This window comes from Echiichthys vipera, assembly GCF_963691815.1.
Source record: "Echiichthys vipera genome assembly, chromosome: 23".
Taxonomy (NCBI): Eukaryota; Metazoa; Chordata; class Actinopteri; order Perciformes; family Trachinidae; genus Echiichthys; species Echiichthys vipera.
In genome coordinates, this window is record NC_139848.1 from 9,933,339 (window position 1) to 9,956,852 (window position 23,514).

The 23,514-nt window shown below is 39.8% G+C and overlaps 1 protein-coding gene across 1 annotated transcript in view; it reads left to right on the top strand.

The window, feature by feature from the left end:
- Nucleotides 1-23,514, top strand: part of LOC310964666 (gamma-aminobutyric acid receptor subunit gamma-3-like) — a gene marked incomplete at its 3' end in the record, with an annotated part of 83,469 nt that overhangs the window by 21,310 nt on the left and 38,645 nt on the right. Inside the window, exon 3 of the mRNA XM_083937876.1 lies at nucleotides 9,348-9,415. Coding sequence (XP_083794002.1) covers nucleotides 9,348-9,415 — 68 coding nt within the window. The remainder of the gene's footprint in view (nucleotides 1-9,347; nucleotides 9,416-23,514) is intronic.

A 23,514-nucleotide genomic window follows, 5' to 3' on the forward strand; every position in this document is an offset into this window, starting at 1 on the left:
ACAACTGTGATAATGTCTGCCTACCAGCACCTACTTTCCTTTCTTGTATCCATCTCAGCGCTACCGTCTCAGCGCGTCAAATGCCGTCAAATTCTGTAGGCGCGTGGCCACATCGCACGCTCCCGCTACGCTCTTCTTCGTGGGTTTCTGAATCCTGTTGGCAACAGCTCGCTAAGCTCCACTTTGTTGTTGTTCTAAATCGTTTCTGTCTGGTCAAATCCGTGGTTAAATCACCACCGCAATGTCTCGTTCTACTCTGAAACAAAGAAAGGTTGTCACAGAAAACTGTCAGTTCACCAGAGAACGTCAGAGAAGTTTTAGTGTCTGTCACTGTGAGGCCTGAGTTTACTCTGCAGCCATATCTGAGTGTAGAGAGGATAAGTTGAGAAGGCCCTTCTACTCATTTATGTTACGTTATGTTATTTATGTTATTATGTTCATTTTTGTCATTCCAGTTTTTGATGAATAAACTAATGTTTCATATGTACTTGTAAGCCTGGTAAAGTAACTAGTAACTGAAGTGATTGCTGTTTGTGCGTATTTTAGTTAAAGAAAACCTATTTTAAAGATTTGATAATGTAAAAGTGTTTACATTCTTACCTAGAAGGCAAACAATTGTTTACCTTTTTGCCAAATACATATATAAACGCTTAAATGCGGCAATGTGTCTCCTACTGTTTCAAAATCTCCCTTCACTTTCATTTAAGATTGTTAGAGTAATCCCTAAACAAGCTGCCTCATTAGGCTTTAGATCTGATACATGGTATTTTTTAAAATCTAAAAGAAATAGAAAAAAACAACCGAACTGAAAACCGTGACCCCATGCGTTTACAGAAATATCCATCACATTAGACAACTTCAGAAGAATCATAATTACCTGGTGATTCCACTGCTGGTACCCTTATTATCTGCCAGATTAATGGAGGTCCAATAATCTACAGTAGCTGTTATGGTATGGAAGAGTTGAGCAGTAAACATCACCTGTGTATCAGGACTACAGTTTCCCAGTTGGGTGACTTCCGCGGATGCCTCGCCGCAGCCTGTTCTCGGAGTGAGTAGCTGAACAGAAATAAACAGATGTGGGTCAAGTGGCATTTGCAAACAATTTTCTAGCCTTTGCTTCTTTCTGCTTGTCACAGCCAGATGGCTTCGGTCTGCCACATGTGGAATGCACTTTTAGTCATTTAAACATTTTTTTGGAGGCAGAAATAGTTTCATTCACCGAGTTTTCCCCATTAGTTGTTCAGTGCAGTACAGCATAACACTTGACTGCTGTTCCGCTGATGTTATTTCTACCACATCATCTGATATTCTAGCCTGGCATCTTGCTTGACTTGAGAGGAGACTGGAAACTGACAAGCCAAAGTTGGGGGCCGTCTCAAAAGTGTGTGCAAAATGGCTGCGAGAGCTTTTTAGGATTTAGATTTTTTTCTTTCATAAACACTTTAAAGCAGCTTTATTTTTTATGATTGAATCTTCCTTTTATAAAAATGAGTGTGTGTGCGCATATGTGTGCGTGTGTGTGTGTGTGCGCGTGTGTGTGTTTGTTTGTGTGTGTTAATTAGGGGTTGACAAATTATCGACCTGGCCAATTATCAGGGATATGCAGCACTGATTTTGTGGATCCACAAAGTGTTTGTTGCACCCATTTATTCTGAACAGAAAATGCACCCATACTCCACTGATTATTCCCCTGGGAGCTCTTATCATTATCTGTAACATGGATTGGATTGAGTGAGAGTTGTTCACATTTTCTAATATTTTTGGTCTCTTAGACTATTGTATAAACATGAGTTTTTTATCCCGGCATAGTTCCTCTTTAACACATCTATGACAGTATCAAAAAACAGGCATAATATCAAAACAGGCCAGCATGCTAATACATTTTAAATGGAGAGGTGTCTAGGTTTCATTAAGTGCAAATTTAAAAATGCACATACTGGATGGAAATATAAAACGTAGAGATGGGTCTAAACATGATAATAAGATATACCTCTATATTTATATGTCTAGTGGTTTTCAACCAGTATGTGTGCCCTGACATTTTGATCAAATGTTAAGGCAATAAATCCATGATGCAACAAACTCATTGGATTGATGTCATTAAAACTTACTTTAGAGAGCTTCTTGTGTAGCTCTGTTTGTGTTTTCTGGCATCACTCAGGAGTTTTGACATTTTCCAGTAATCAACAGTTTTTGTGTGCATGTGCCTAGGAAATTTGCTGCTCGGCCAATGTCTGGTGCAGTGCCATGCAGGATGAGAACTGCTGCAAATGAGAGGGTTTTTTTCCCCAAGTAGAGCTGGTCCAGTCACAAACATAAAGATTAAGTGCCACTGTGTAGCTGCATATAGATGGCATTTATGATAACTCAGCCTTGGCATTGCATCCTGATTGCTTGTGTTTAATGCCATTTTTTATATAATAATAATAATAATAATAATAAATTGGAAACATCCAAATGTATAACTTAGATACCCACATCAAACAGAACTATTTGAATGTCACTTATTGGGCTCTTTAATGTGTAATAACCAGTAATGCTTATAAATACATACTTAAACCAATAACAGTGCACTGGTCTTGACACATTTCAATCACTCTGTAATTTTGGGAGTCTACAAAAAGGGCTGCATGGCCTACTTGTGAATGTCACCAGGGGGCTGACACCAGAGGACTGACACAAATATTCGGCTGTCGTCGGCTTATATTTACGTGACTTCTGTTATGGCTGTAAATTATAACACTAACTGATGACTACAGGCCTGCAGCAGCTGCACAATCAATAAGAGAAGTAATAGAAGCAGTGCACTCTGTCCTGAAAAGAACAGGCACATATTGTACTCCCATATGTGCACTTTTTGATCTTCCAAGCAGGTACTAAGTTGTGAACAACAGTTTAAAGATTACCTATGCGACTAACATGTCTGACCATGACTATTCTGACTCGTATTTGTGCAAAGTGTGTCACTAGAAGGATGTCTGCACATGCCTCTACTTCATTATCTGAGATTCTACGTTTCCCGAGCAAGCTAGATTAGGTACATGGAGAATCTATAAATCAATCTCTGTCTTACATGCACAAAGCTTGCAAAGAAACCTGAATTCTAAAGCAAAGGACGGACTGTCAGTACAGAGAGCGAAAACAAACTGTTCTCATAGCTGTCAGCCACTGCCAGCTACAAGCTAACAAGCTAACAGACAACAGAAACAGAGATGTAGGCCAGGCCTTTCCCTCTGCACCCAGTCTTTTTGCTAAGCTAACTGTGTCCTCGCTGTAGGTTCATATTTAACAGACAGACATCAGCGTGGTATTAATCTTCTCATCTAGATGATTAACTAGTTCTTGTTTACATCTTTTCAGTTTCATGAAGCTATAGCAACAGCGACTGTATGCTCACCATTAGAGGACTGTAGTGGCAGCAGTAACAGCTTTCCCCGAGCATTTTCCCAATGCAAACCCAAGCAAAGGCAGTGTGGACTGCAGGGCTTTTACACATACTAACGCAGGGGCAGAGAGGTCATGCATGACATGATGTGTGATTACTGTGGATGTACCAGTGCAACATAGTATGGAGTGATGGATTACAGTGTGTGTGTGTGTGTTTGTGGACTACACTCTTGTGGATCTATAACTGACTGGAACTATGCAACCCATAACTGGGACTTAAAAGGATTACTGAACACAGGCTGTAGTGATGTGCAGACTGTATTTGTTCCACTGGAATAATCCAAATGAACTATTTTAACGGAAAGTGACCTGAACAGGTCTCTGGATTCAAATCACTTTTAGATATTGTGTCAATTTTGAATGAATTTGAAAACAGTTGCACCATGGTTTGTTCACAACTTCAACGATAAAATGCTTTTAATTCACTACCACTCCGATTCACGCTTCAGGCCGGCTTCTTCTCCATAGCAACAGCAGCCCAGGCTCCTAAATATTGTAGTATTTAGAGGCCTACACCATGACTATCTGATGCACAAAGGTTTCTTAGACACAAACCAATTTTTCTGTGTAAAATGGTGGTCCTGATATTTACCAACCGACAGCTAAATTACCCAGCAGAGTCCCATATTTCTGTTACGTTACATTGAGGATATTGTTTGAAATAAAATACTTGTGCATTTCTTAGGCATTACATTTTCATTTGGTGAAACTGATGCTGGCAAGTCAGACTCTGGTCTTCTCACAATTTATGGGAAGTGATTTTTGGCTTTGCAGAACAGAAGAGTCTTTGTAATTATAATATTTGGCAATATCTTTCTGTTGGAGTCACCTGAGGCAACTAGCTAAAGGGATTAAAGGACTGTAGATGATTTTTGGTAAACAGGACGTGATTCATTTATTTTACAGTACATTTATTTTGAAAGTGAGACTGAAGATGTGAGGCCAACTCTCGGGATAGCATCTGACAGCCCACTGAGGCCTGCAGTACTCCCAGTACAGAGCTCCTCGGACACTGAACATATGGGAATTGAATGGTCAGCTGGGATACGTTTGCATACATGTGTGTTTGCCTGGGATGAAAATGCATAATGCATTTGAAAATGCGTAATGCATTTGTCATGCCAGCCAGTCCAAGCAGGAAAAAAAGCCCTTTCTTTTTAATCGAGGCCCACAGGGTGATGTGGTAATACAGATGGGGCCTGTCATGCCTCTCTGAAAACCAAGACAAGGAGGAGGAAGATGAGAAACATGAAGATGCGGAGGAAGGATTCATCTGGCCTCTGTGTATCATTAGAAGTGGAAAATTGGCTTGATAGATAGGTTAATAGGTAGGTCGATGTTTTAGTTTCTTCCCATATTGATTTGAAGTTTATTTCGACTTTATTTTTCTCTTTTGAGAGCTGAAAGAGCAAAACAAGCTCTCACACAGAAGTATAAAAAAAGAAATAAAGAGCACAGAAGAAGGGAAAATCTGTCCTGAATATTCTCTTTTACTGCATCGTCATCATTACCTATGCACCATCTTGCATGAGTCTGCCATTTGTTATTTGGACATATGTCAGGTCAGCTCAGCATTTGTGATGGTTGTTTGCTCAAAGACTTTCACTCGCTTCTAGAGAGAGGGAGGTGTTTGTGTGTGTGTGTGTGTGTGTGTGTGTGGGGGGGGGGGGGGCTGCAAATAATGGACTCGTTATTTTCCTTCTGTATTTCACTGGTAAATAGGCGAGCCGACTAATGTCCATCTAAAACATGTCTTACGCAGATTCAGAGTGTCATCCTCTGCCTTCATTATCCAGTGTGGTTAGAATTAAGGACAATTCCCTTAAGGATGTCCCAGTTTCCTAATGCTGCAATGCTGTAACTGAACTGCTTTTTTCTGCATTTCCACCGTAAATGGGTCCCACAGGAGGAACACTGTCACCTAGGTTCCCTCCAGGTGTTTCCATCCAATAACCCAAAAGACATGTACGTGAGTTGGACTGGTCTACATTTCCCAAATGTGTGAATTGTTTATCTCTGTCGGAGACGGGCAGGCTGTCCTGGGGTTTCCCACTGCATGCTGGAACACCAGCACCTGGTTCCCCAGAATGAACAATGAATGCATCTGTATTTCTCTATAATTTGTACATTGTGACAAGGTATTGTCCTGCACTTTCAGTGCCAGATTTCTCCAAATGGACAATAAAGATTTGATTCTGAGCTTGAACTCAGGCTTGATGCCCAGTCATCTTGCCGGGCAGTACTCAAAGAAAGATGCAGAGGTGCTAGCCAGTGATCAGCAGAATGCCAAGAGGAAACCCTGTTGTGACTCGAAAATGTAAAAGCTGAAATCAACAGAAAAACTTCTTTGTGCAAGGGTGATGAAGGGTCAAAATACTTACAGTATGCTCCAATGAGCCCAGCAAGCAGTGTTTGGATATGAAGTCAAGCCAGTGAGGGCTCAGCTCTTAATAATCATAATAATAGTTCCTTTTGCTGCATTATTGACTCCCACTGATGACAATGACCACAAACCAACTATCTTAAGTAGGAGAAACCCTGACCAAGAGTTTACAGCCATGCTAGCCAGTCCTGTCATAAATTATACCAATACAACAAAACTGCATTCTGAACTACGCTCGAGGGAAACTTATTTTATTCTTGATTATGTTTGTCTCTGATGTATCACAAATATGTTTCCATTTAAAGAATTTGAAAGTCCTCTTATGGAGGAGGTCGGGGTGAATGGATGTGTTAAACAAACTAAGGACTTTCACCCAGGTCCATTATGAACCAAAAGTCAACGTTGACTTGTTTGCATAACATACGTAACTAAATTATGTGACAAACTTTTTTTTTTAACCAAACCATGTAATAGTAAATGTAATGTACCTCGTAATTTAAAAACCAAACCAATAATCAAACCATCATCTTTTTTCGCGGCCTAACCATTTTTATTCACAAACCTCACCATTTACTTTGGTTTCAAACCACATGTTTAAAACAGCAACCGTTTCAGAACCAAAGTGGTGGAACAACCAACCAACATTGTCATCCGTAGGGCTACGCCGCTAACGTAGCTAAAATATGGGGAAACATATTTAGTTAATCTCCTTTTTAACTCATATTATCAGTGTTTTCCCCTCTTTTTTTTTAATCAGTACAGATATCATGTTCCACATAACATATCTGTAGGCGTATTGTTAGCTGAATTATGGACAGAGAATAATATTTTCAGTGCATCTGCATTGTTGTCACTCATTGTCCAGTTGGTGGAGCAGAACATGCTGTTGGAATTGAACCAAAGCCTCCCAGCAGGCCTTTACTAACCAAAACTGTTTGCATCAGTGGCCCAGCACAGCAGGTCCCTGGGGACATAATACGCAGATGTGCACACGAACACACCCATGAGCATTTCAGTTCTTCATATCGACATCACAAATTAGGAAGCCTTCAGTATTAATGAACCATAGAGAGCCATTAAAATGAATGTAACACGGGTCATGGATTCATTAAGTAGCTCGTTCCCCAACATGTGACAAGTACAATTATTAGATTACATGTAAAGTGCCATTGTTTAGTGCTCTTAATTGACAGTTATGCTGTCTGTGGATAACCAAATAGATTCTTTTTTTTTTCTCTACACAACTTTCTATCAATGTGGATTTATGTTTGTTCCTTTCACATCATCCTGCTTCATAATAATTCTGGTTCAAACGCTCACACCTGGAAGCTACTCTGAAACAGCAGACTTTTTTTGTTGGATAGCTAGCAGCTTGCATTTCAAGGTCATGGGTTAAGCACAATGCTCAAAGACACTGAAGAAGAATAAACAGGCATTGATGCTGGACAAGGCATCACAGCGACAATGCTCATTGTAAGACTACCGAAACATAAACACATAAAACGGCACCCTTGAGGTAACTTATTTTTGGCTTTTTTTCAAAAAGACTTCCTGAAAATATTTTTGAAAACACAGCACTTGGCAGAATATTTAACCTTTGGCACACATGACAGTAAATGATGACTTGGCTGCCCTCCTCACTTCACCCATTTCCCCAGCCAGGTCACAGATTCCAAACACGTCCATTCCTGCCAAAATAACACAACCATAACACTATCTCTCAGGGGACGTGCAAGAGCTCTCACACATGCACTGTGCTTAACCTCATTCTGTGCATTGTGACCAAAACAACTCAACCTGCATTTACAATATAGTCTAAAAGAGGCTCTGTAGTTGTGTTCAATAGCACTCCAAAGGAAGAAAACTGTGTCCAGTCTATGTGCCATCACAGAAGTGAATGGCTGCAGTTAGGCTAAAGCGTCCTGTGGTGTAATGAGTGAGAGAGAGAAATGGTGCACGGAGAATATTTTCAAGCTCGCTTAAATGGATCTAATGACGTCCTGAAACAGATTAACACTGATTTGATATTCATTTTATCAGAGATGGACGAAAGGGATTTTTTTCAACCAATACCATGAACTGATAATTACCTACTTTCACATTTTTGTATTTTAAAAATAAGTTCATACCCTGTAGTTTTGGCACACCTTAGGTAAAAAAGCCTGAGATGTAGTGAGTAAAGATGGATGATTTAATATTCCATAGCACAGACCTAACCAAAACTAACCGACATACACTGCAACCGTTCTGACTCAAATGTTCAATTATTCTTATGTAGTGAAATACATTTTTAAAAAAAACCTTCACTAACATACTTTGGCTTTTCTAGAGCCTTTTGCCAAAGAATTCAGAATAAACGCCTTGACCTAATTTCTCATATTAGACGTCAATGATCACTCTGTGTTTATTGGCGGGGAAAAAATCTTGCATACTGCCACCTAATGTATCGGGGTGTGTGGAATGCTGCGCGTGTTTGGCCAATTCAAGTAATTTAGCTTTGTGTTATTGCCCAAGTATTTGCCTGGTATCAATTCACCATCATATTAAAACATAATAATATAATTGAAATATCCCATTTTTGGCTGATAATTTATTGTTACAGATATTTATCGTCCATCCCCACATTTTATTTGACGAACCGAAAATTGGAGCAGGGAAAACCAAAGTCAGGAAATGTCATAATCTGAACCAGGTGAAGGATATACAGTTCATTTGTAGGGTGGCTATATCATGTGTATTCTTGAATGTGAATCCCCAGCCGCCCCCAGGGTTGACTGGACTTGAATTAGTGCACTCACAACTTGTTACCTTGCACTTCGTCTGCCTCTTTGGGTCGTATCCATTTCTGTTCTTTTTTTTACATCCTTACAGAAAATAACCAGTATTTTATAATGAAAATCAATTGTGTAAATGTTCTTTTCGTAAAAACTGAAAACCACATAATATAATAGGTGAGCACATGTAGCCAGAATGATGCATGAAACCCATGTTAATAATTTTGGATCTATCATTTTCAGTCTAAATCCTACAGCATATCAGATGCAATGTATCTTTTTTAGTTTTACAATGATGAAACAAACACATTTCTTCTTTGCAGCACGTCTGGTACCAATCCACATTTTCGATGCTCCAATTTTGTCTTCCTAGAACCAAATGTTGTTGCCAAGCAAAAATAGCCAAGATCCATAATCACTGGGAATGCTATTAATTGCCATGGTAACACGGTAACTGCTCCAGGAAGCATAGTGCAGCTTTACTGATTTCAAAAGTAAATCTTCCATCTCTGGGTGGATGGGAAAAGAGACTCATATTTGTCAAGGTGACATTGAATGATGATAACCATTATTTAGATTTGATTATTGATTTGATTTTTTGGCTGTGGACACACATAACAGCATGACAACACTGACAAATGACCAATAAAGTAGAATCATTGCATGTATAAATCTCATGTGTCCCACCTACAATATGTGCAGCTACCAACACTTACTCTTCTTCCTTCTGGCTCTTGCAGTGAAACCTACAGTCGTCGATGTGGGCATATACGTCAACAGCATCGGGCCTGTGTCATCCATCGATATGGTGAGTTAAAGCCGTCCCTCTTCCAGTCACATACGCATATTTGTATCATCATACATGATTGCTGCCATTATTCAAGCTGTAGTTGGAGGTCATGTGGGCAACCACTTCTGTTTCTATGCTGAAGGAAGCCAGGAAAGACAGGTGTAGACGCTGTGTTCACATCCTGTGGATCAGCTCGGATTAAGCAAATGAGTGAAAACCAAGAGGAGTGACAGAAACTCTGCTATGTAAGCTACATAGAAATTCCCAGAATAAAGTTTGATTAGTAGAGAAAAATGGTTTTGGAAGAAGACCAGGACATGAATTGATGAATATTTCATTATGGAAGGCCTGATCACATGCCATAAAACAAGGACTGTAAAAAACAATGGGCATAGCCACCCATTGGTTTGGAGACCAAGGAGCGAGGAGTTGCCATATTTGGACAAGAGAGTGCAAATTTGGGGGTTGGCGGGTGGCTGCTTTAAGTTACCAGCTATCACCAAAACATAACAATTGAAAAAGTAGTCAAAGTGGAACAGAGTCAAAGTTCTAAAACAAGAACACTGACACCCTAAAACAAGTTAACAGTTTATGCATTCAATGTTGTTATGGACATGTATCGCTATGCCTGATTGACAGGTTTACGTGTAGCCCCACCGTGCTTTATCGTCGATTGTACTCTAAATTGGACCGTAATTCACAAAAGCAGCTGGACATTAGAAGGAATGCAGGTTTAAGGCACTTCTGCAGTGCACTCACGTTTCAGGCTTGCAAGCTACGTCCATTATTTGGTACAGTCTATTCATAAAACATAATAAATGCTGAAACTTAAAGACTGATGTGCAGTAATGAGAAAATAGCTACTATCTAGACAACTTAAAGCATAAGCAGTCTGTTGTTTGGCCTTGAGTGAGGTGCAGAAGACTAAATTGAGGCAGCCTTTCAATATGCATAATGCAAAGGGCCTGTTCAGTCCCTGTCAGTACACTAATATATGATATTTTCTGCTTGAATTCTCTGTCAAAAACATCATACTGTGTTGCTTTGCAAATATTAACTGAGCCAGACATGATAATGAAAGTGTTTTAGCTCTGAACTCACCAGATCACCAGATGTTGAGTTTGACTGTTGCCTAGCAACATTAAATATTCCCAGATATAAAAGCAATTTAGTGTTTTTTTTACGGTCAGCACTAGTCTGCTACTTATATTATTTAAGACTACATCTGCTCATTCAGAATTACATTGCAATGGAAAACAAATTAGTGTGACCAATGTGCTGCACTGAATGTCGTCCCTCCAATATGCAATGCTGTGCATGTCTTGATGATTTTATTATTGTTTTTTTGCAGGTCCGAATTAATTAGATCTGTAAAAATTATGCAATTTATTATTTACTGAAAAGTACGTTTTTAAGATAGAGGTCTGTTACAGAGGAATACATTTTTAAATGAGTTGTTTAAGAGCATTGGTATAGAGTCATTTAGCAGGACAAAAGTTGCAATTGGGTAAATTTTATTTGAGATACAAAATAGTGCACTTTAACTCACAGTTTGAGTTGTTTTCTCATGGTTGATTTGGAACGCCTGTGGTTGCCTTGAAAACAGCAGGTGAAGTTCAATACCGCAGGTTCCAGGAATGTGGAGGCAGCAAACACTTCTTGAACATCTACATTGTCAGAAATATGATCTATCTACTACTACTCTTGTTAACAGTGCAGCCATCAATAGAGATGTGAGTGAACTTTTGGCCTTTTCCACCAAGCCACGAGCATCCGCAATATGACTTTATGCCACTAACAGTGCTAACAATGCAACAAATACCTTGCATTTTTGTTTGAATTCTTCATAATAAACACCCCTTGTATGCTGTAAGCAGCAGCATTTGCACTAACTTAATACTGCTTTGATACAGTAAAAAGGAAGTGATCATGAATAGTGAAGCTGATATCAGTGAGGTAAAAGGATGCTTAATCACCTGCTAGCCTGAATAATTTCCTGTCAACCCTTTGCATGTGAATTGTACTTGAATCTAGCGTGGGAATGGCGGACCCCACCAATATTGGAAAACTACCATAAAGAGAATATAAATACTTCTAACAAGTTCAAGTTATTTTTGTCTGTATAGGAAACGTAGGATTCTATAGCATGTAATTCTTGTACCCAGGCACTCTGTATTGACTTCAGAAGTAGGGCAAATGAAGCAGCCATGTTTCACCAACAGAGCTTTTGGTTGTAGTGTCCAAGATTGTCACCAAAACATAAGAACTCCGTTGGTGTAAAGTTTGAGAATAATGAATCGAGAAGTGACAGAGGGTTCGTTCTGAAGGTACACGCACCTATGAATGAATCCATGAAAGCTATAATAATATTTACAAAATCATTTTGTTTGACAAACATTTACTCTACCTAAAAACATTTTTTTCCTTTTTGCTAACAGACAACACACATTCTTTCTGCTACATGGAATTAGGACAAGGTCCAACAGACACTGCATCGGTTACAAGAACAGAGAAGTAGGACTATGAGACATCACTCTTGGAATTACATGCATAAAGATGAAATGCATCCTAAAATTTTAAAAGTCCCCATTCTTAAATCCCAACTTTCATCTGCAGATTGGAGCTGTTTCAGGATGTCCTTGTTTCTATTTATAACTTCAACAGCTATGCAAATCATGTTTATTCTAGCATTCATTTCAAGTGAGGAAACTGGTTAAAGTTTACACTGTACTTGTGTACTGCAAATGTCCATCTCTATAAACCATGACTCTTTGTCCATGTTTAAATTGTTGTAAGTGCAGATTCTACAAAATAGGACAGCTGCACTTAAACACACACAATCAGGGGCGATAGAGTTGTTGTGAATTAAGAAATCTTACAGCCTGTAGTTGGTCAGTGAGGCCTTGTGTGGGAGCCCAAACTTTGTTTCAGTGGAGAGCAGGATCCGGCTGCGACATTCCAGTGGTCTTCCTCTGTGTGAGCACTGATTGGCTTCACCCTGTCAGGGTCGGTGGACTCTGGTCAGTGGAATGTGAATCCCCAGCCGCCCCCGGGTATGACTGGACTTGAATTAGTGCAGTCACAACTCTTTTATCTTGCACTTCGTCCGCCTCTTTGGGTCGTCCCCTTTATCCATTTCTGTCCTGAAATCGTACTATGTCAGAGAGAAACAAACGGATTTCTTCTGCGTGCCATGACATGGCTCGGGCTGGCCATGTTTTTTAAAAACTTGTTTTCATATATCTGCATTCTCACTTCTCTTCTTGCTTGTGTCTGATCCATCATGTGACCTTTGTTTAGCGTGTTCGTTTCGTCTGTGCGTACGTGCGTGTGTGCGAGCGTGCGTGTGTGCGTGTGTGTTTGAGACTTCCCCATGAAAAACCAGGTCAACATTCACCAAACTCCAGGAAGCTTCTCATCTGCCTTTAAACAAAACACGTTATCTTTCCTCATTTGCTCCAACAGTAATGGGCACTGGCTGGGCTGATGCAATGCCAAATGAAGCTGATAGTCATTTAGGGCATACTGTGATGAATGGTTGAGTGATTAAATAGCATTAGCAGCATTAAAGTCAAGTGAAAGTGCTGGGTTTTTATAGCTGCTGCTGGGAGAGTCGGATAATACAGCTGGTAAATTAACAGACAAAGATGGATGCACTTTGACATCGACACTATGTTCTTGTCATCTATGCTCTAGCCAGTGAGTGGGTGGCATCTTGAATTTACCGCTCCGTACCATTGAGCATGCCAGTGCCTATCAACTAGGCGAAGAAATGATTTGGACCACCTGTGCTGTCCATGAAATAGACTGATTATATCAAGGGGAAGCCATGATTTCCTATTGATATTACTCAGGCTGACCCACATGCTCATTGGTTTCTACCATCATGGTAATCAGTGTCCAAATAGGTATATGATTGCTGCATTGCTTTTACTTATTAAAGAGCGAGAAATGGAGCTCCTCCTTTCCATGTATGATGATAATGAATCATCCGAAGGAGAAGTGGCTGTCACAGCACGGAAGGAGCTGGAGAGCTTTTTAAAAGACAGGTCGAAATCTGATCCCGGTCGTCTTGAGTGGATTCGACCGGGCGCAGCTTTGCCCGGTTTCTGTTGTGACCTGGTTTTGTTCCGTCAACTGCACTGCTTGATACCACACCAAGAGCGTCTGAAAAGAGGAGCGTTTTGTTGATTTGGTCATTTTTCAAATTTCCTTGATATCTGTGCATCTATCACAGACAGCCTTAGTGGAGATGCATCTTTCTTTGTATACAGACTATGTGCTATAGCAGTTAAGTTCTGTTACGAACGACATGGATGTTCATAATTATTTTGTATCTATATCTGGCCGAGAGCAGCTCTAGCGTATTATTCATTCATTCATTCATTCATTCATCCATCTTCAACCGCTTGTCCCTGTTGGGGTTGCGGGGGTCTGGAGCCAATCCCTGCTGACATCAGGCGTGAGGCGGGGTACACCCTGGACAGGACACTAGTCTATCACAGGGCACATAGAGACAAACAGAGACAGACAGAGACTACGGACAATTTTTTAGAGTCATCAATTAACCTTACACGTGCATGTCTTTTGGATTGTGGGAGGAAACCAGGGAACCCGGAGAAAACCCACGCAGACACGGGGAGAACATGCAAACTCCACACAGAACGGCCCCAGCCGGGATGCGAACCTGGAACCTTCTCGCTACACGCTACTACACCACCGCCCCCAGCTCTGGCGTATTATCCACATAATAAATCAATGATAAATCCACGGCTCCATCACAGTTGACCAAAGATGATGTCTTTCAATGTCTGTTGTTGTTGTTTGTTTTTTTTTTTTTACACCTTACAGCTCCCAACTACAGTATTATCTGCAATTTAGTCACAGGACATCACTTGTTGCCATTGGTCAGACAGGAAATACTGCCTTTTCAACATCAGAGAAGTCTTTTCACTGCTCACATCTGACTCAAGTGTCAAAGCAGATCATTTTCACTTATGTGAAAGTGTCAGGTTGCTATTTGCGGCCGCGTGAAAGTTGTATCACAGTTCAGCTTTTTTTCTTTTTATCACATTCACAGTGAAAACGTCATATCTATTTATTACTCGAAATCACTCCAGGCTTCATTGGTTGTTCTCTTACGATCTTGACCCTATGTGTTTATTTAGTGCTTCATTCCAGCAGCAAATGAGGGTCGTGATGTAAAGATGTGTGATGACCCTCTTCTCAGAGGTGAAATGGCTAGTTGTTGATGGCCACACTTGAAGTACATGAAGAGAAGTGTAGGAAAATAGTATGCATGGACACGCACGATCAAAAGCTTATCTTAATGCAGGGAGACGGACAAAATATTTGAGCAGGATGTAGTGTCATGGGGTGCAATAATCTCACTGGAAAGGTTAGATTGTTTTCATAACAATAATTCACAAGTTGTTATATGAAGTCATTAAAATAGCTTTATAATATATCATTAAAACTTCAAATTGAAAGGGATGATGCATCAATATGTAATCAGTGTTGTTTTTATCTTTCTCCTAACATTGTCTTGTGAGTGGAAAGGGATTATGGATGGGTATTTTTAAGATTTTAACGATACTACTACTTTTACTGATGCTGCTTATCGACCCGGTACATTAACGGAACTAGTTATCTGTTTTTTTTGGAGAAAAATGTCAACTAATTGAGAATTGAACGAAAAACTGATTTATTTTCTTGTATCTTTATAATTTACTAACAAAACTGTGCTGTAATGAACATTTTTGAAAGCCTAATCAGCAGCACAGTTTTGAAGAAATAACAGTATGTCATAAATCAAATAGGTTTTTAAAAACGTTTTAACAGCCATGTTTACCAAATCACTATATATATATATATATATATATATATATATATATATATATATATATATATATATATATATTCTGCGTACACACACACACACACACACACACACACACATACACGTTTAGATTGACAAATCCGCTGAAGTACAAGTTCTGAGTCATTCCAAGCACTCTTCCTGCTTCTTTTCCTTCATCTTTGATCACTTCTGCTTATTGAGATCCTTTATTTATTTATTTCCGTTCCACTTTTAATTTGCGCTGTTGCCGGAGGCTCGGCTAATGAAGACAAAAACTCACTTTCATTTAGTCTTTTCACAAATCCTCACTCATCTGCATTTGAGATCAAGGTCATCCTTTGCAAAGACAAGCTAACCGAATAAGCAGACATATCGACAATGAACACATTTATCATTCCATGATTGCAACAAAACAGACACAGAGAGGGACAGTGACTCAGAGATGGAGAGGACAGATTATTATTGTCATTGGCGTGCCATCAATCTAGCACAGACCTCCATATTTTTGGCCCAGAGATCTTACATCTATTAGACTTAGACTTCGCTTTATTGATCCTTTGGGATGAGCTCCCGCAAGGAAATTGAGATCCCAGCAGCTTACAAAAGACACAAGGGAGATATTAAAAAAACTAAGTATAAGATAATCAATATACTCTTAACTAAATAAATACAGAAAGTATAAAAAAAACAGTAAGCAATAAATTCTTAGTCATATATATATATATATATATATATATATATATATATGAGGTAGATGTCAGAATACAGGTCAAATAAAATTCACAGAAAATGAAATCAGATAAGTGAAATGTATAAGATCAAATATGTACGACTGTATATGACAGAAATGAGCAGCAAGATTGAATTATTGCACTTAAGTGGTGGATAAAGTTATTGCACAAAAAAGAAGAAGATAAGTGTCCAAGTATGTAAGAGTAGATTATTAATTGCACAGTGAGTGGCTCCCACTCCTTCCCTTCTGTCCTCTTTATTTCGTCCTCCCCAGAATGAGGAGTTGTAGAGGACGATGGCCTGAGGGACAAAGGAGTTCTTGAGCATGTTGGTGCTACACTTGGGCAGGAGCAGACTTCCAGTGAACAGGCTTCTCTGGGTGCTGATGACTTTGTGCAGGGGGTGGCTGCCATTGTCCATAATGTCCAGCAGTTTGTCCAGTGTTCTCCTCTCTGCCACGTCACCAGCGAGTCCAGTGTCATGCCGACCCCAGAGCCGGTCCGCCTGATCAGTTTATCCAGTCTGGAGGTGTCCTTCTTGGATATGCTGCCCCCCCAGCACACCACAGTGTAGAAGAGGACAATGGTGACCACAGACTGGTTAAACATCCACAGCAGTTTGCTGCAGATGTTGAAGGACCTCAGTCTCCTCAAGAAGTACGACCTGCTTTGTGTCTTCCTGTCCAGTTGGCTGGTGGGTGTTGTCCAGTCCAGTTTATTGTCCAGCCACGGCCTCCATCTCAGCTCCCTCTAGCAGGACTCCAGAGAGCAAAGTCCCCCACCAGACTTCAATACTCATCCTCTCTGTCACCCCTGATACATCCCACGATGGCTGCGTCATTGGCGTATTATCTGTATGTGACACAGCTCCGAGTTGTAGCAGAAGTCTGAGGTGTCCAGGGTGAAGAGAAGAAGAGCCAGCATTGCAAGCTACTTGCTTTGGTCTTAAAAAAACACATATTTCTCATATTGTCCATTGCTGCAGCACCTCTGTGTGGCAGCGACCCCCCCCCCCCCCCCCCCCCCCTCCTTCTTACAAAAAGCTGTGTGCTCTGATTGTTACACCAGCGGTTGTTTACATACATATGGCAGTGAATCCCGGCAGGTCCACGTTAGCATACGGTACGAGCTGGTTCAGCCATGTCTCCGTAAAGATGAACAAGCTGCTCTCAGGAAAGGAGGAGGAGTCACAGTCTGACCAGATGGCGTTCCCAGAGGCGAGTACGATTGGATCAAGTTGAAAGAACGGGCCTTGACGGAGGGGCTACATCCATTTTTATACAGTATGATGGAAACCCGTCTATGTGGAAGCTAGCCACGTTAGCTGCGCAACATTAGCTTTAATAGGTTAACTTCCAAAATAAACACCAAAGACACATAGTGGCCGAACTCACAGCTTACAGTTTGAGCCTGTGTGTAGCAGCATGACCAAAAGGGAAGTCAGGATTCTTCTACGTAGACAAATTCTGGGACTCTGAAAAAAAACGGTAAGAGCGACCGACCCTTGCGTTCAGATTTGAGCACAGCCAACCCAGACGTTCGGCAGGGCTCACATCTAAATGCAAGTACTTCATTATTTGATGCTTTGGTATCATTTATCATCACTTTAAAACATTACAACTACATTTATAGGTCAGAAAAGACAGAAAAGCATAATAGGTCCTCTTTAAAGAATCTTGATATCTACATTTTTAATTGCCTGAACTGCTGGATTCTTTTATTTTTCTCATGGTAAGATGACTACAGGCTCTTTTTTCTTCATAATGTTGAGTAATTGAAAAACAGTACTGTATAGTGTATATCTGAACATACACAGGTTGTTCCTTTTTTTAATTTGGATAGTGAAATTTAAAAAAAGGTGCCATCTGCCTGTTCAAGCAAAACTGCATCACAGTGCAAAGTAATGTGCTTATAAAACACACATTCTCCTTTTCTTTCTTGGCCTGAGAACAAAGCAATTTGCTCATTTATTTGACCACGTTTCAGTTTATCTTTTCCATTTAACTCTTCACACCCTCTAAATGGAGATGTTTCTTGAATCTAATTTTGGCAGACAGATGGAGTTGCTGGAGTCTCAATCAGTGGTGATGGAATTCTCTATATCCCGCAGTTCCACTTAAGTGATTAAGGTTGCTAAAACAGGTGTGCTTTTTTTTTTTTTTTTTTTTAAAAAAAACACTTTTTTGACTTCGTATGCCTTTTATTTGACAGAACAGCTGAAGGATGATAGGAAATAGGGGAAAGAGAGAGAGGGCAACATGCAGCAAAGGGTTGCAGGTCAGAGCTGAACCGGGACCGCTGCACAGAAGACTTAGCCTCTGTGTTTTGTGCTCATGTATACAGGCCTGCTTAATGCTGTATTAGTTTATTGCATGGACTTTAAATGCATGAACAACATTACTACCCCTTAAACATGTGTCTGAGAACAGAAAGGAAAAAAATAGTACATGCTGGACCTTTTGATTATCTTTATCCTTGCTTTATTTATCTCCTGAAACTTTGCTTCCTCGTCAAATTGCCACAACTTGTACATGCACTCAAACCTTGTCAGAATGAAAGAAGTTGTGTATACTCGGTACTACAGCAACAGGGGAAGGACTCACTGAATAATTGAGTCCATAGAGATTGAAGGACATCTTGAACTTCCATTTTGAAAAGACTGATGCAGCTATTTTTGCAGAGGGGACACTTACTTACAAGGTACACAAACAAGATTCACTGGAACACAGATACACACTTGCTGGACTCTTTCTATCCATCTATCTATGATGTGTAAAAGCACGCGCACACACACACACACGCACACACGCACACACACACACACATATGCAGGCAACATACATCAAAAGCACCACCCTCTTCTGAAGAAACTCTTATTCTTAGATTTGAAAGGAACATTCTGTCTATCCCTCTGCCTCTCCTTTAATATCTGTTCATTTCTGCTTATTTTTACTACTGATAATGTTTGTGCATCTGTTAAATGGCAGTATCTTTGTGAGTGTTTATATCATCACTGTTTTTTTTCATTTGATTCAACCTTCATTTATCCATAAAATAAGCTATATAAAAAACTACAGATCACAGGTAAAATACTTGTACAAGCACAGTTTGTTTATCAATCCGCCACACGATCATATTAACATCACATCCTGTGAATCAACTCAGGACACGAAACACATCTTGTTTCATGAGGGGTAAGATGATTGTTTTGATGATATTTCACACCTATAATAAGATGCACTTGGAGCTCATTTGTTCATTGAATACAGGCCACGCGAGGGTCCTTCAATTATTTTGCTCTGTAGTTTATCAGAATGTAACTGAGCAAAATAACAAAGTCATTAAATTGGAATACTCCAGTCGAAATGTTGCTTTTAACACCACACGTCAAATCTTGTACGTGCATGGTGCGCATGCAAAAGTAAGTGTGTGTGTGTTGGGGTGGTGTAGCTTTACCATGCTTGACCTTCAATGATGTGAGTCATTTAAGTGAGAGAGAGAAATTTCATAAGAAAAGGTTATCTGATTGCAGTGCAGGTAGCTGTTCTTTGCCTCATCCACTCAGACAGCATTCAGACGGCCTCATGAGTTCATTCAGAAAAATTAAATTGCATTCTCTGACGTTGATGAGAAGCCTGTATGCCCAGTCAACACTAGTTTTTGACTAGCTTTTTGTCCTGATGGTTTGTTCTAAAGTTAATGTGTGTAGCCACTGTGTTGGAAACCTGAGTTTGAGTCCCATCACAGACCAGCAGTTGACATTTACCTCTTTAAATGAACCCTAAACTTAATCTTCCTCTAACTTGGAACTCATTGGCTAATAGTCAAGCTCTTGATTTATCAGTCCATCTATGTTTTGACCCCCAGCTATCGTCATGAGCTTTTGGTAGTGACCGAAAGAATGAGATTGCGACCAAAATGAGTTTTCTCTGTAAGGTGGCTTAGCTCAGCCTTAGAGATGGGGTGAGGAGCTCAGACATTGGGAAAGAGCTCAGAGTAGAGCCACTTCTCATTTGAAAGGGGCCAATTGAGCTGGCTTGGGGATCTGATAAGGAAGCATCCTGGGTGCCTCCTGTAAATGTCTTCCTGACACGTATAGCTGGTAAGAGGCCCAGGGGTAGACCAAGGACATGCTGTAGAGATGATATATACACATGAAATCAAAAATCAAATACTTGATTTATTCTGAAATACTGTTATTTTTTATTGTTCAGGATTTGATAAAATGTCCGCTGTGGCTATACCACTGCTGTACTAGCATGTTTTTTTTTTCATTCTACTTACAACCAAGGCACTTCAACAAAAACCTTTATTTTGTGAAAAAATCATTGAGCCGAATTAGAGAACACTTTTCAGATACCTGAATTTACTTAATTGCTGGTTACTTTGCAAGATGGCAGCTGCTCTAAGGTGACTGAAACCCTGCAGCAGCAGGTTGTCCAGAAGAAGGCCAAGGAGATGACCCTTTCAGCCTCAGAGAGACGTTGGACGTTCCAAGTCTGTGATTTCAAGAGTATTGAAACTTTACAAGGACACAGATTAATTTAAGTTCCTCAAAAAGGCCGGTCGTCCACATAAAACAAGTGCTCGAGAGGACAGGATTATTTTTAGTTTTAGTTTTAGTTCTCTGTAGCAGTAGTTGGGCCTCTTGTACAGCTACATGGCAGGGTGAATGTAAATGTTTAAGTGAACCTCCTTCAGCAACATGCAACACCTCTACTGCAATTGTTTCCCAATCAACCCTGCAATTTTCATGTAAGACAATGTCATCTGTCACACTGCAAAACAGGTGAAGCAGTTCTTTTAAAGCTAAGAATATTAAAACTATGAAATGATCAGCCCAGAGTCCAGATCTAAACCACATAGAGAATCTCTGGAAAATCCTCGGCAACAAAGTAATGTCTAAGAAACCCACTACAGTTACTAAACTGTGGACGAGACTGAAGAAGAACGGACCAAGATCAAACCAGAGCAGTGTGAGAAACTAGTGATGTCCTGTGGGCGCAGATGTGCTGAAGTCATTCAGAGCTGTGCCTCTTCACTTCCTGTTCATTTTTGAATCCTATAGAAGAAAACATTGTTGAAATCTTCTCTTCTGACGCAATGGTTACTGTTCTCTAATTTTGCTCACTGTTTTTCTCACACAACAAAGGTTTTTGTGGAAGTGTCTTGGTTATTTAAAAAAAAAAGTGCTAGTACAGCAGTGGTATAACCACAGTGCATATTCTATTAACTTCTGAACAGTAAAAAATAGCAGTATTTCAGAATAAATCAAATATTAATACTTTGTTCTCTAATTTTAATCTCCAGTGTATCTCGTGTGGCCTGGGAACTCCTCAGGGTTCCTTAGGAGAAGCTTAAACATGTTGCTTGGAAAAAGGATGTCCTGAATACTTTGCTCAGTCCGCTTCCCCTGTTACCTCACCCAGGAGAAGTGGATGAAAATGGATGGAAAGTTTTTTCTTGCAGAGCTCTTTGTGATACCAGATAACAAGATAGAGTTCAGTTAAGCTGATGATGATTACCGTGACCACTGTGTCCAATCAAGGAGTTTCCTGTCCAGTGCATATGACTGCCTGTTTGATTTAATTTAATTCAATTAAATTTAAATTATAGTGCCAAATCCTGACAAAAGTTATCTTAGGACACTTTCCAGAGTAGGCATAGACCACACTCTATGACTTATATATGGTTGACATAGCTCATGGTTCATTTGTAGAAAGCCAGTGTGAACACAAACCTTTAAGCTTTATTCCTTTTATATTCTATATCCCTAGTCCTGACCATGGGGTAGTTGCCATGTGCATATGTTATAGATTTTGCAAACTGATTTGCTGAATTGTAGAAAATCGAGAGAGCTGTGAAATAATTACATCCCTCCAGGGCTAGACAGAACAGAACAGATAGAGACACACAAAATGCAATAAAGCAAGAAATGCCATTACCAAGTATTGAAATAAATTAGTCAAACAGGTGGATCAAAGTGTTAGAGGTAGATATCAATCATCAGAGTCCGTATGTAGCAGGTGGTACAAAGCACAACCAGCAGCTGTAGCGTTATGTATCACACTGCCTTACCATCTTACCAATTGAATATGGATTTGAGAGTCATCTGATATTGATCAGTTGACAAAGTGATAACTGCAGGATCACAAATTGTCTTTTGCTTGTACTTTATTCTCTCTCAAGCATCTTTCCTTTTGAATCTTTCAATACTCATTATTGGCCCTCTATACTTTCCTCGCCCTTATTCCATTACCCTTTACCGTTTCCTCTCTTATCTTCTTTTGTCTTCCCCAGCTCCGCTTGTTCTTTCCTCTGAGTCAGTGTACACGGAAACGTAGTGTTTGAAGGGAAACTCGGCGTATAAATGAATTATGAGCACTTTGCTTTTGCCTGGAGAGCCTGGAAAAAGATCACCTTTCAAAGACACTGTGAGCTTAACGTATCAAAATATGTTTAAGGAGATAAACAAGATGCAAGTGCATCCTTCTGCTGATTCTAGTATAGGTGTATGTTTTAATATTTATATTGTATTTCATTAAGTTAATTATAGGCTTAAATAATATTGAAACTTTTAATGGGATAGATTGTCAAAATAAATGTCACAGAAAAAAACCAGTAGGAAGCTGAGTATCTGTAGCTCTATGGGTCTCTGTGAGGCGAAATCGACACTGTGATGTTTCAACCTCAATACTGATGCTAGCATGCTTGCATGCTCACATTAGCCAGGTTTCCATCCAAATGCATCGTAAACTTTAACCGAATATGGAGAAAACCTGCAAAATAAAAATGCAAAGGAATGCATGTTTCCATCCACTACCATTATGTGATTACTTGGAGTCGGCTCTGTTTTTGCTTTTGTTTGTTTGATTTACCAGCTTTTCCAACTCAGTCAAGTGTAAAAACTTTTTTTGTGAAACATGGTGTTTCCATGAAGGCTTTTTAAAATGTTTTTCATGCTTCTATTGCTTCTACCATCAGTATTACTGCTGTGTCATTAGTAGCAGCACTACTGACATGATAAATGGGCACTGCTGTTGCCTCTATTAAGTCTGGCCCTGCTGCTACTGCTCTGTTACAAACAAAAGTAAATAATTTGTTTTAGAGTTGGACAAAGAATCCCAGTTACCTCAGGCCAGATGCTCAGTGAAGCACAGCCCTCTGTTTGCGTCATTTCTCAATTTAGTTTCTTCCTTCATCACAAATAGACTTCAAGTAAACAGTCAGGTATGCAAATAATTTCCTTTTCTTTCTTTCAAAGGTCTTTGTTTGATTGTTAGGGATGAACAAGACAAAAGCATGTTTATGAAATTTGCTCCACACACGCACGCACATGCACAAAAGCAATCTTTAAAATGCCACTCATATCCGCAGGTAACACATTTTTGTTTATTACACGTGACAGAAGTTCATCGCCACCCCTAAGCAGTGGTTGAATGGTCTTGTATACCGTTATTTCTGCCCTACACACACAAGGGGTATCACTATGATGCTGCCTGCTGGACAAAGCAATGCATTTGGGT